The sequence below is a fragment of the Bufo bufo genome, chromosome 3, assembly GCF_905171765.1.
Source record: "Bufo bufo chromosome 3, aBufBuf1.1, whole genome shotgun sequence".
NCBI lineage: Eukaryota > Metazoa > Chordata > Amphibia > Anura > Bufonidae > Bufo > Bufo bufo.
The window spans coordinates 236,199,493-236,212,566 of NC_053391.1; the positions used below are offsets into that span (position 1 = coordinate 236,199,493).

General features: G+C 43.0%; 1 protein-coding gene across 2 annotated transcripts in view; it reads left to right on the plus strand.

Moving 5' to 3' along the window:
• Positions 1–13,074, plus strand: part of LOC120995071 (complement decay-accelerating factor-like) — a 172,584-nt gene that overhangs the window by 96,084 nt on the left and 63,426 nt on the right. The window contains exons 9-10 of one of the 2 annotated variants that reach the window (XM_040424054.1): positions 5,533–5,709; positions 12,769–12,951. In XM_040424054.1, the coding sequence (XP_040279988.1) occupies positions 5,533–5,709; positions 12,769–12,951 (360 nt within the window). The remainder of the gene's footprint in view (positions 1–5,532; positions 5,710–12,768; positions 12,952–13,074) is intronic. The other variant, XM_040424055.1, reaches the window with a different exon arrangement.

Here is a 13,074-nt window from a genome sequence, read left to right on the forward strand (position 1 = left end):
GAAAGGGTTATAAAAGTATCTCCAAAAGCCTTGCTGTTCATCAGTCCACGGTAAGACAAATGGTCTATAAATGGAGAAAGTTCAGCACTGCTGCTACTCTCCCTAGGAGTGGCCGTCCTGTAAAGATGACTGCAAGAGCACAGCGCAGACTGCTCAATGAGGTGAAGAAGAATCCTAGAGTGTCAGCTAAAGACTTACACAAGTCTCTGGCATATGCTAACATCCCTGTTAGCGAATCTACGATACGTAAAACACTAAACATGAATGGATTTCATGGGAGGATACCACAGAGGAATCCACTGCTGAAAAAAAAAAAAAAAAAAAAAACATTGCTGCACGTTTACAGTTTGCACAAGAGCACCTGGATGTTCCACAGTAGTTATGGCAAAATATTCTGTGGACAGATGAAACCAAAGTTGAGTTTGGAAGAAACACACAACACTATGTGTGGAGAAAAAGAGGCACAGCCCACCAACATCAAAACCTCATCCCAACTGTGAAGTATGGTGGTGGGGGCATCATGGTTTCGGGCTGTTTTGCTGCGTCAGGGCCTGGACGGATTGCTATCATTGAAGGAAAAATGAATTCCAAAGTTTATCAAGACATTTTGCAGGAGAACTTAAGGCCATCTGTCCACCAGCTGAAGCTCAACAGAAAATGGGTGTTGGAACAGGACAACGACCCAAAGCATAGAAGTAAATCAACAACAGAATGGCTTAAACAGAAGAAAATATGCCTTCTGGAGTGGCCCAGTCAGAGTCCTGACCTGAACCCGATTGAGATGCTGTGGCATGACCTCACGAAAGCGATTCACACCAGACATCCCAAGAATATTGCTGAACTGAAACTGTTCTGTAAAGAGGAATGGTCAAGAATTACTCCTGACCGTTGTGCACGTCTGATCTGCAACTACAGGAAACGTTTGGTTGAAGGTATTGCTGAAAAAGGCGGTTCAACCAGTTATTAAATCCAAGGGTTCACATACTTTTTCCACCTGCACTGTGAATGTTTACATGATGTGTTCAATAAAAACATGGTAACATTTAATTCTTTGTGTGTTATTAGTTTAAGCAGACTGTGATCGTCCATTGTTGTGACTTAGTTGAAGATCAGATCATTTTATGACCAATTTGTGCAGAAATCCATTTCAATCCAAAGGGTTTGCATACTTTTTCTTGCAACTGTGTGTATGTGTATATATATACAGTGGGGGAAATAATTATTTGACCCCTCACTGATTTTGTAAGTTTGTCCAATGACAAAGAAATGAAAAGTCTCAGAACAGTATCATTTCAATGGTAGGTTTATTGTAACAGTGGCAGATAGCACATCAAAAGGAAAATCGAAAAAATAACTTTAAATAAAAGATAGCAACTGATTTGCATTTCATTGAGTGAAATAAGTATTTGAACCCCTACCAACCATTAAGAGTTCTGGCTCTCACAGAGTGGTTAGACACTTCTACTCAATTAGTTACCCTCATTAAGGACACCTGTCTTAACTAGTCACCTGTATAAAAGACACCTGTCCACAGAATCAATCAATCAAGCAGACTCCAAACTCTCCAACATGGGAAAGACCAAAGAGCTGTCCAAGGATGTCAGAGACAAAATTGTAGACCTGCACAAGGCTGGAATGGGCTACAAAACCATTAGCAAGAAGCTGGGAGAGAAGGTGACAACTGTTGGTGCGATTGTTCGAAAATGGAAGGAGCACAAAATGACCATCAATCGACCTCGCTCTGGGGCTCCACGCAAGATCTCACCTCGTGGGGTGTCAATGGTTCTGAGAAAGGTGAAAAAGCATCCTAGAACTACACGGGAGGAGTTAGTTAATGACCTCAAATTAGCAGGGACCACAGTCACCAAGAAAACCATTGGAAACACATTACACCGCAATGGATTAAAATCCTGCAGGGCTCGCAAGGTCCCCCTGCTCAGGAAGGCACATGTGCAGGCCCGTCTGAAGTTTGCCAATGAACACCTGAATGATTCAGAGAGTGACTGGGAGAAGGTGCTGTGGTCTGATGAGACCAAAATAGAGCTCTTTGGCATTAACTCAACTCGCTGTGTTTGGAGGAAGAAAAATGCTGCCTATGACCCCCAAAACACCGTCCCCACCGTCAAGCATGGGGGTGGAAACATTTTGCTTTGGGGGTGTTTTTCTGCTAAGGGCACAGGACAACTTATTCGCATAAACGGGAAAATGGACGGAGCCATGTATCGTGAAATCCTGAGCGACAACCTCCTTCCCTCTGCCAGGAAACTGAAAATGGGTCGTGGATGGGTGTTCCAGCACGACAATGACCCAAAACATACAGCAAAGGCAACAAAGGAGTGGCTCAAGAAGAAGCACATTAAGGTCATGGAGTGGCCTAGTCAGTCTCGGGACCTTAATCCAATCGAAAACCTATGGAGGGAGCTCAAGCTCAGAGTTGCACAGAGACAGCCTCGAAACCTTAGGGATTTAGAGATGATCTGCAAAGAGGAGTGGACCAACATTCCTCCTAAAATGTGCGCAAACTTGGTCATCAATTACAAGAAACGTTTGACCTCTGTGCTTGCAAACAAGGGTTTTTCCACCAAGTATTAAGTCTTTTTTTGTTAGAGGGTTCAAATACTTATTTCACTCAATGAAATGCAAATCAGTTGCTATCTTTTATTTAAAGTTATTTTTTCGATTTTCCTTTTGATGTGCTATCTGCCACTGTTACAATAAACCTACCATTGAAATGATACTGTTCTGAGACTTTTCATTTCTTTGTCATTGGACAAACTTACAAAATCAGTGAGGGGTCAAATAATTATTTCCCCCACTGTGTGTATGTATATGTATATATATATATATATATATATATATATATATATATATATATATATATATTAATATTATACACACACAGTACAGACCAAAAGTTTGGACACACCTTCTCATTCAAAGAGTTTTATTTTCATGACTATGAAGGCATCAAAACTATGAATTAACACGTGGAATTATATACATAACAAACAAGTGTGAAACAACTAAAAATATGTCATATTCTAGGTTCTTCAAAGTAACCACCTTTTTGCTTTGGTTACTGCTTTGCACACTCTTGGCATTCTCTTGATGAGCTTCAAGAGGTAGTCCCCTGAAATGGTCTTCCAACAGTCTTGAAGGAGTTCCCAGAGATGCTTAGCACTTGTTGGCCCTTTTGCCTTCACTCTGCGGTCCAGCTCACCCCAAACCATCTCGATTGGGTTCAGGTCTGGTGACTGTGGAGGCCAGGTAATCTGGCGCAGCACCCCATCACTCTCCTTCATGGTCAAATAGCCCTTACTTTCAAAGTTTTCTCAATTTTTCGACTGACTGACCTTCATTTCTTAAAGTAATGATGGCCACTCGTTTTTCTTTACTTAGCTGCTTTTTTCTTGCCATAATACAAATTCTAACAGTCTATTCAGTAGGACTATCAGCTGTGTATCCACCTGACTTCCCCTCAACGCAACTGATGGTCCCAACCCCATTTATAAGGCAAGAAATCCCACTTATTAAACCTGACAGGGCACACCTGTGAAGTGAAAACCATTTCAGGGGACTACCTCTTGAAGCTCATCAAGAGAATGCCAAGAGTGTGCAAAGCAGTAATCAAAGCAAAAGGTGGCTACTTTGAAGAACCTAGTATATGACATACTTTCAGTTGTTTCACACTTGTTTGTTATGTATATAATTCCACATGTGTTAATTCATAGTTTTGATGCCTTCAGTGTGAATCTACAATTTTCATAGTCATGAAAATAAAGAAAACTCTTTGAATGAGAAGGTGTGTCCAAACTTTTGGTCTGTACTGTGTGTGTATATGTATGTATATATATGTATATATATGTGTGTGTGTATATATGTGTATATATGTGTATATATATATATATATATATATATATATATATATATATTGTACACTTGATTTTATTACAGCACTCTTTTGGGTATGAGTATCAGCATGGCACATTTTGACTTGGCAAGATTTGCCCACTCTTCTTTGCAAAAACACTCCAAATTGCGAGGGCATCTCCTGTGCGCAGCCCTCTTCAGATCACCCCACAGATTTTTAATCGGATTCAGGTCTGGGCTCTGGCTGGGCCATTCCACAACTTTAATCTTCTTCGGGTTAAGCCATTCCTTTGTTGATTTGGATGTATGCTTTGGGTCGTTGTCATGCTGAAAAATGAAGTTCCTCTTCATGTTCAACTTTCTAGTAGAAGCCTGAAGATTTTGTGCCAATATTGACTGGTATTTGTAACTGTTCATAATTCCCTCTAGCTTAACTAATGCCTTAGTTCCAGCTGAAGAAAAACAGCCCCAAAGCATGATGCTGCCACCACCATGCTTCACTGTGGGTATGGTGTTCTTTTGGTGATGTGCAGTGTTGTTTTTACGCCAAACATATATCTTTTGGAATTATGGCCAAAACGTTCAACCTTGGTTTCATCAGAACATAACACCTTTTCCCACATGCTTTTGGGAGACTTCAGATGTGTTTTTGCAAAATGTAGCCTGTCTTGGATGTTTTTCTTCGTAAGAAAAGTCTTTCGTCTTGCAACTCTACCCGATAGCCCAGACATATGAAGAATATGGGAGATTGTTGTCACATGTACCACACAGCCAGTACTTGCCAGATATTCCTGCAGCTCCTTTAATGTTGCTGTAGGCCTCCTTGGTAGCCTCCCAGACCAGTTTTCTTCTCGTCTTTTCATCAATTTTGGAGGGACGTCCAGTTCTTTGTAATGTCACTGTTGTGCCATATTTTCTCCACTTGACCATGACTGTCTTCACTGTGTTCCATGGTATATCTAATGCCTTGGAAATTCTTTTGTACCCTTCTCCTGTCTGATCCCTTTTAACAATGAGATCCCTCTGATGCGTTGGAAGCTCTCTGTGGACCATGGCTTTTGCTGTGGGATGTGACTAAGAAAATTTCAGAAAAGACCAACTAGAGCAGCTGAACTTTATTTGGGGTTAATCAGAGGCACTCTAAATGATGGCAGGTGTATGCTGACTCCTAGTTAACATGATTTTGAATGTGAATGCTTAATTCTGAACACAGCTACATCCCCAGTTATAAGAGGGTGTGCACACTTATGCAACCACATTATTTTAGTTTTTATTTTTTTTTTCTAGGTCACATTAAGGGTGGAAAAAGTTCTGAAATGATTTATCTTTCTCATTTTTTTAAATCACAGAAACTTGACATTTTAACAGGGGTGTGTAGACTTTTTATATCCAATGTATATATGTGTGTGTGTATATATTTATCTACACACACACACACACACACACACACACACACACACACACACACACATATATGCACTCTGTCTGACACACATTCTTGGTCAGATAGAGTAAAGTTGAATTCTCCTCTGAAGAATGTTTTTCCACTTTTACCTTATTTAATCTACTTCGTATGTAGTGTTAATTTTTGGCCATTGTTTTTAAAAACCTCTTTGGAGTTGCAGGTTTCTATTATTTATAGATGTTTCTTTTTTCTTATAGTTCCTTGCAAAGTTCCAAGTGTTGCAAATTCCAGGCCGATTGTGGGCTTGAAAAGTGTGTATCTACAGGATGATGCTGTGAGGTTCGAGTGTGAGGCAGGCTTTGTTTTGAATGGTTCACCTTTAATCACCTGCAGCAGTCGAGGTCAGTGGGAGCCTTCTCCACCGAAATGCGACGGTAAGTTGATGTTTGTTGGAAGAATAGTTGGCTACAAATCAATAATTTTAGTTGCTGATACTTTACTATTTTATTTAAAAAAAATGCACTCTCTAGCCACCTCAAACAATTAAAGAATATTCCAAAATAGTGTGTAGATGGTATTTTCATATAAATATTAAATACCATTCATATATTATTGGGGAATATTTAGTCATTGTTAGAAGTGGATAGAATGGATTGATATGGTCTTTTGTGGGTTTTACGCTACCAGTACACTCATTGCAATTGGTAGTCCACAACTAAATTATTTTAAGCAATATATTATGTAATATTAACACCTTCAACCACTGGGACGTACCCTTATGTCATGGTGGTTGAGGTAATGTATGGAGCGGGCTGCTGCATCGAGACCGCTCCATACCCGGCAATCCTGACAAACCCTGGTAATTTAACCCCTTAGGTGCTGCAATCGGTGAAATTGCAGGGCTCTGATTGGTTACCATGACAGCCTGGACTCTTAGGAAGCCTGCACAAAGCACAGCAGAGAGCATGTGAAAATCTTATTCACCTTAATAGATCCCTATTATGAGACAAGGGATCAAAAGATCCCAGGTTCTAGCCCCCTAAGGGGGCTAATAGTTATTAGATTAAAAAAAAACTAAAAATGTTAAATTTTCAATCAACCCCCTTTCCCTATTTTACACATAAAATATATTAACAATACAAAAAAATAAACATATCACGTATGGCTGTGTCCGAAAAAAAACTGTTCATCCCGCAAAAAACAAGCCCTCATACAGCTCTGTGAATGGAAATATATCAAGGTTATGACAGTCAGAAAATGGCGATGCAAAGAAAATGTAGTTTTTATTTTCAAAGGTTTTTTATTTTAAATGTAGTAAAACAAAATATAAACTATACAAGTTTGGTATTGCTATATGGTATTTGTATTGAGCTGCAGAATATGAATGTCATGTCCTTTTTAGTGCACAATGAACACCGTGATGTCAAAACCTCAAAAACCTTGGTGGAATTGTGAATTTTTTTCTCACTTTAGCCCAACAAAGATCTTTTCCTATTTTCCATTAACACACATGGTAAATTAAATGGTGCCCTTAAAAATGCAACTTATCCCTCAAAAAATAAGCCCTAATTTTTGTTAAGTTGAACAGAATAATATCTTGTTTTTGTGTTGCCACATTATTTTTATTTTTCTGGCGATTGTCTTAGATAGGGTCTCCTTTTTGCGGGATCAGATGACTGATTGGTACCATTTTGGAGTACATACAACTTTTTGATCCGTTGGTATTACACTTTTTGTGAAGCAAGGTGACAAACAATGGCTGTTTTGACACAGTTCACCAGACGTGTTGTATCACATGATATTTTTTATAGAACAGGTAAAAGCATTTTTGAAAAGTATACCTTGTTTTTGTGTTGCCATTTTCTGAGCCATAATTTTTTGTTTTCCCTATCGTCCATGACCGCACCATGAAAGAGGGTCTGCCTCCCAGGACAGGAAACCCACAGGTATAAAAAAAAGGATACTCTCCCTTCCTCAGTGGTTTCCTGTCCTAGGAAGTGGATCCTACAGGTATACCATAGAGGGGAGTTGTTTCTCCCTGGGCAACTAACGCTACTTTCACACGTTTTGACTTTCCGTTTGTGAGATCTGTTCAGGGCTCTCACAAGCGGTCCAAAACGGATCAGTTTTGCCCTAATGCATTCTGAATGGAAAAGGATCCGCTCAAAATGCATCAGTTTGCCTCCGTTCAGTCTCCAGTCCGCTTTGGAGGCGGACACCAAAACGCTGCTTGAACACCCAGCTTGAACCAACAAATTGTGGTGAATGATTGATTGTTACCATAGACGCCTCAAAGGCGTTTGACACCATAGAATGGCCATTCTTGTTTACAACATTGAAGAAGATGGGAATTGGTGACAAATTTATATCATGGGTAAAATTGCTATATACTGAAATCTCAGCAAAAGTGATAATAAATGGGGAATACTCTGATAACATAAAGATCTTAAAGGGGGTTAGACAGGGTTGCCCTCTTTCCCCTCTGCTTTTTGCTATAGCTGTGGAACCGTTAGCTGAGATGATTAGGCAAGATGAAGAAATTGTGGGGTTCAAGCTCTGTGATCACGAGGAAAAAATCGCTCTATGCGGATGATATTATGATGTTTGTACAGTAGGTGTTTCTGACATTGTGTTTTTAGCACGACAGCGTCGCGCTGATACTCGGCAACATGGTGCCGAGATCTCGCACTCACTGGGATAGTGACAGCACATCCCAGCAAGCGCGTCATAGAAGCGACGGGAGATCCGACTTGGATTCCCGCCAATTCTACACGTGTGCGGCGTTTGTTATGAATCCTGAGGGGGAAGTCCCCGCCGGATTTTAAATAAAAATCCGGCCTGGGTCCCGCCCTCAGGAGCATACCGGGCCCTTAGGTCTGTTATGGGTTGTAAGGAGAGCCCCCCCTACGCCGAAAAAAACGGCGTAGGGGGTCCCCCTACAATCCATACCAGCCCCGTATCCAAAGCACGCTCCCCGGCCAGCCAGGAAGGGAGTGGGGACGAGCGAGCCCCCCCCCCCCCCCTCCTGAGCCGTACCAGGCTGCATGCCCTCAACATGGGGGGTTGGGTGCTCTGGGGCAGGGGGCGCACTGCGGCCCCCCCACCTCAGAGCACCCTGTCCCCATGTTGATGAGGACAGGGCCCCTTCCCGACAACCCTGGCCGTTGGTTGTCGGGGTATGCGGGCGGGAGGCTTATCGGAATCTGGGAGCCCCCTTTAATAAGGGGGCCCCCAGATACCGGCCCCCCACCCTAAGTGAATGAGTATGGGGTACATCGTACCCCTACCCATTCACCTGCAAGAAAAGTGGTAAAAACACAAATAAACCACACAGTGTATTAAAATATTTTATTTTTCTGCTCCGGAGGCCGCCCCCTGTCTTCTTTATTAGCTCTTTTACCAGGGGGGGGCTCTTCTTCTTCCGATATCCCGACGGGTCTTCTCCGCTATCCGGGGGGGTCTTCTCAACTCTCCGGGGTTCTCCTTCTGTCTTCTCCTTCTGTCTTGTTGTCTCCTTCTGTCTTCTGTCTCCGGGGTTCTCCTTCTGTCTTCTCCGCTATCCGGGGGGGTCTTCTCAACTCTTCGGGGTTCTCCTTCTGTCTTCTCCTTCTGTCTTGTTGTCTCCTTCTGTCTTCTCCTTCTGTCTTGTTGTCTCCTTCTGTCTTCTCCTTCTGTCTTGTTGTCTCCTTCTGTCTCCGGGGTTCTCCTTCTGTTTTCGCCTCTCTCTGTTGTTGACTCGGCGCACCCCGGTTCTTCGTCTCGCGAGACTCGGCGCACCCCGATTCTTCGTCTCGCGAGACGAAGAACCGGGGTGCGCCGAGTCAACAACAGAGAGAGGCGAAAACAGAAGGAGAACCCCGGAGACAGAAGACAGAAGGAGACAACAAGACAGAAGGAGACAACAAGACAGAAGGAGACAACAAGACAGAAGGAGAAGACAGAAGGAGAACCCCGGAGAGTTGAGAAGACCCCCCCGGATAGCGGAGAAGACCCGTCGGGATATCGGAAGAAGAAGAGCCCCCCCCTGGTAAAAGAGCTAATAAAGAAGACAGGGGGCGGCCTCCGGAGCAGAAAAATAAAATATTTTAATACACTGTGTGGTTTATTTGTGTTTTTACCACTTTTCTTGCAGGTGAATGGGTAGGGGTACGATGTACCCCATACTCATTCACTTAGGGTGGGGGGCCGGTATCTGGGGGCCCCCTTATTAAAGGGGGCTCCCAGATTCCGATAAGCCTCCCGCCCGCATACCCCGACAACCAACGGCCAGGGTTGTCGGGAAGGGGCCCTGTCCTCATCAACATGGGGACAGGGTGCTCTGAGGTGGGGGGGCCGCAGTGCGCCCCCTGCCCCAGAGCACCCAACCCCCCATGTTGAGGGCATGCAGCCTGGTACGGCTCAGGAGGGGGGGGGGGGGGCGCTCGCTCGTCCCCACTCCCTTCCTGGCTGGCCGGGTAGCGTGCTTTGGATACGGGTCTGGTATGGATTGTAGGGGGACCCCCTACGCCGTTTTTTTCGGCGTAGGGGGGGCTCTCCTTACAACCCATAACAGACCTAAGGGCCCGGTATGCTCCTGAGGGCGGGACCCAGGCCGGATTTTTATTTAAAATCCGGCGGGGACTTCCCCCTCAGGATTCATAACAAACGCCGCACACGTGTAGAATTGGCGGGAATCCAAGTCGGATCTCCCGTCGCTTCTATGACGGCTCTGTCTCCATCGCGGCAAGCCAGCTCGGCGCTGGCTCCCGCGATGGGGCTCGTATGTGCTCAATCTCGCCGAGAAATACAGCGAGATTGACACAAAATCGGGTTCACCTACTGTAGGTTCACATGGTAAACATGCTGGGCTCAATATAAACTGGTCTAAATCAGCCTGTGTCCCAATTAATCCTCTGAAAAATTTTATACCAGGATCACTGGAAATTAAGAAGCTTAATGAACCCGTTAAATATCTGGGTATTCAAATAACCCCAAATCCCAAGGACTATGTTTAGTTAAATGTGGTCCCAAAAATACAGGAAATCAGGAGGAAAATAAATGTTTGGAAAAGATTATATGTCTCGATGGCAGGTCATATCTCTTTGGCGAAAATGTGTCTACTACCTTCCCTGAATTATATTGTGTGGAACTCACCGGTAATAATCCCCCAAAAAATATTTAAAATAATAGCTAGTCTCTTAATGGACTTGATATGGTGAGGGAAGAAACCAAGGATAAAAGCACAATTATTGTGCATTCACGAGAGGGAGGGTGGACTATCAGTCCCAGACTTGGAACTCTACTTTATTTCTGGTCATATAAAAAACATGATAACATGGAGTAATACGCAAAGATACAAGTCTATGATTGCAGGAATAAATGTTAGGTTAGATAAGTGTACTATCTTCCAGCTAATAGAAGCGGGTGTCTTGGCACAACAGGGAGGTAGGAAGATACCGTTATTTGAGCTGATGGATAGGGTTTGGAAGGAAGTAAGAGCATTGTGGACCCGGGTTGAACTCCATGTTGACACCATATTGTGGGGAAATACCCATCTTATAGAATTAAAGGCAATCGAACAGAAAATTTGGTGGCAACATGGCATCTACAAACTAAACCAGGTATGGAGACAGAAAAGAGCAGTCAATAGCTTAATGTACAAATGGCAAAACGGTATGAACCCCCAGCCTGAAGAGTTTTGGGAGTTGGCGATACAGGAAAAAAAAGGGTTTCCAAGAATTTTTCTCACAGGATTACCCAATTTAATATATTGTACCGACTTTATTACTCCCCTAAGATATTAATGAAGTGTTATAAACCTAAAGTTTTTAGCTGTTTAAAATGCAGGGAGGTAGGCGCGGGCGATGTCCTTATACTCTGGACATGTAGAAAGACTCGAGTTCTGGGGAAAGTTAAACGACAGAATAGAGCAATATCATGGTTTCCAAATCCCCATGTAATTTGAGATATGCATATTGGGGGTGATGGATAAATTAGACTCCCCCCAATATCGAGAAATAGCTTCTAAACTCCTTTTTCAAGCTAGGAAATGTATTGTTGGGCATTGGGGGAGTAGTGCTGTTCCCACGGTTAGGGAATGGGAAAGCTTACTAGAACCTCACTTGCCAGAGAGGAATTTCATCTGGCAAATACTAAGAAAAAACATAGATTTGCCAGAATATTCTAATACAGGGAACTCCTTGGGAGTGGATGGGCAATATGAGCTGGAGCAGTGGGGTGAAGAGTGGTGAGAGAGGAGGCATGGATTTTTTATTTTTTTTTCCCCAGCAGCTATTGGATAAGGGAGGTGGGGTTGGTATATAGTATGTTGAAGATGAGAGATTGTTAAATTGTTTTTTATGATGTTAAAAAATAATAAAGATTTATTTAATAAAAAAATAAAAATACAAACGGATCCATCCTGAACGGATGCAGACGGTTGTATTATCCGAACGGATCAGTCTGTGCAGATCCATGACTGATCCGCACCAAACGCGAGTGTGAAAGTAGCCTAAGGAAAGATTTTATTCAGATGGGGGTGGTGTCTGCCAGATGAGTTCCCCGCTCCACACACCCAGAAGATACAAGGACTTGACCACTACACTTGGGAAGGCTGGTGAGTGCCTGTGCGGTGTGTATTTTGTCAGTAACCTTCATGAGAAACCTCAAAGGTGGCCTCCTGTCATGGCTCTCTAGGAAAAGCCTGGCCCGTATGTGCTGACGCGGGGTGTTCGTGGTGAAGTCTCTTCAGTGTTATACCCACCTGCTGTAGCCGAGGGTGTGATATTTGGCAGTCAAGGCAGGCTCCCATGCAGCACGCTAAAGCCGTGAAGGGGGAGGATCCATATTATAATAATAGGAGGAACTGGCCTGGTGTAGTCACGTGCGCGCAAGACGCAGGAGCGCGTGACATCACAAAAGATTTCGTCCCTTCATACCAGGAAGTGCAGGAAAAATCGGTTTTAAATTCAGATACCCAGCTAGAAGCCGAGATCCTTGTCGGGAAGGTCCTGATCCAGGCTGTTAAAGGTCATGGAGAGTACTGGTGACCAGAAGAACAGTCTACCCCTGCGCCTGTGGTATGGATGGAGGTTATGTACAGTGATATGGGCTATTCTATGAATACTGGCTGACATTTGAACAGGGGTGTGTAGACTTTTTATATCCACTGTATATTAGAAAAAGCTGGTGATAGAAAAAAGGGGTTCACCTCTGGTTTCCGCAGGCAATATAAGGGTCCATTCACACGTCCGTAGTGTATTGGGGATCCGCAATACACCCGGCCGGCACCCCCATAGAACTGCCTATTGTCTTGTCTTGTAAGCCCCATTGTAGAAAGTGTGATGCCATAGTCTGTGAAGCGCTGCAAGATATGTTAGCTCTATATAAGTAAGCTAAAATCTAATTTAAAAATGATCTTTTCTAATTAATGCTAGTTTATATGCCCCTGAGAGTACATAATTAAAAAGGCCATAACATTATTTATTTATTATTATTATTTTGTTCCTCCATAGCTACATGCAAATTTCCAGAAGTTGCCAATGCACAGCCTAAGATGGGCTTGAAGGAGTTTTATGTTCAGCATGATGTTTTAGTTATTAAATGTAAGGAAGACTTTTTCTTAATTGGCTCAGACACTATCAGATGTAGCAGTCAAGGTCAGTGGGAGCCTCCTCCACCAGCATGTAGTAAAAAAGGTAAGCAAAGTGTTCATAATTTAATAAGTTTTATATTGCACTATACCAAGTCTGATAGGGCCAAGTGTCAGTGTAAAACTGACAGGTACAATACAATGCATTGATCCAGCATCAGACCATTCT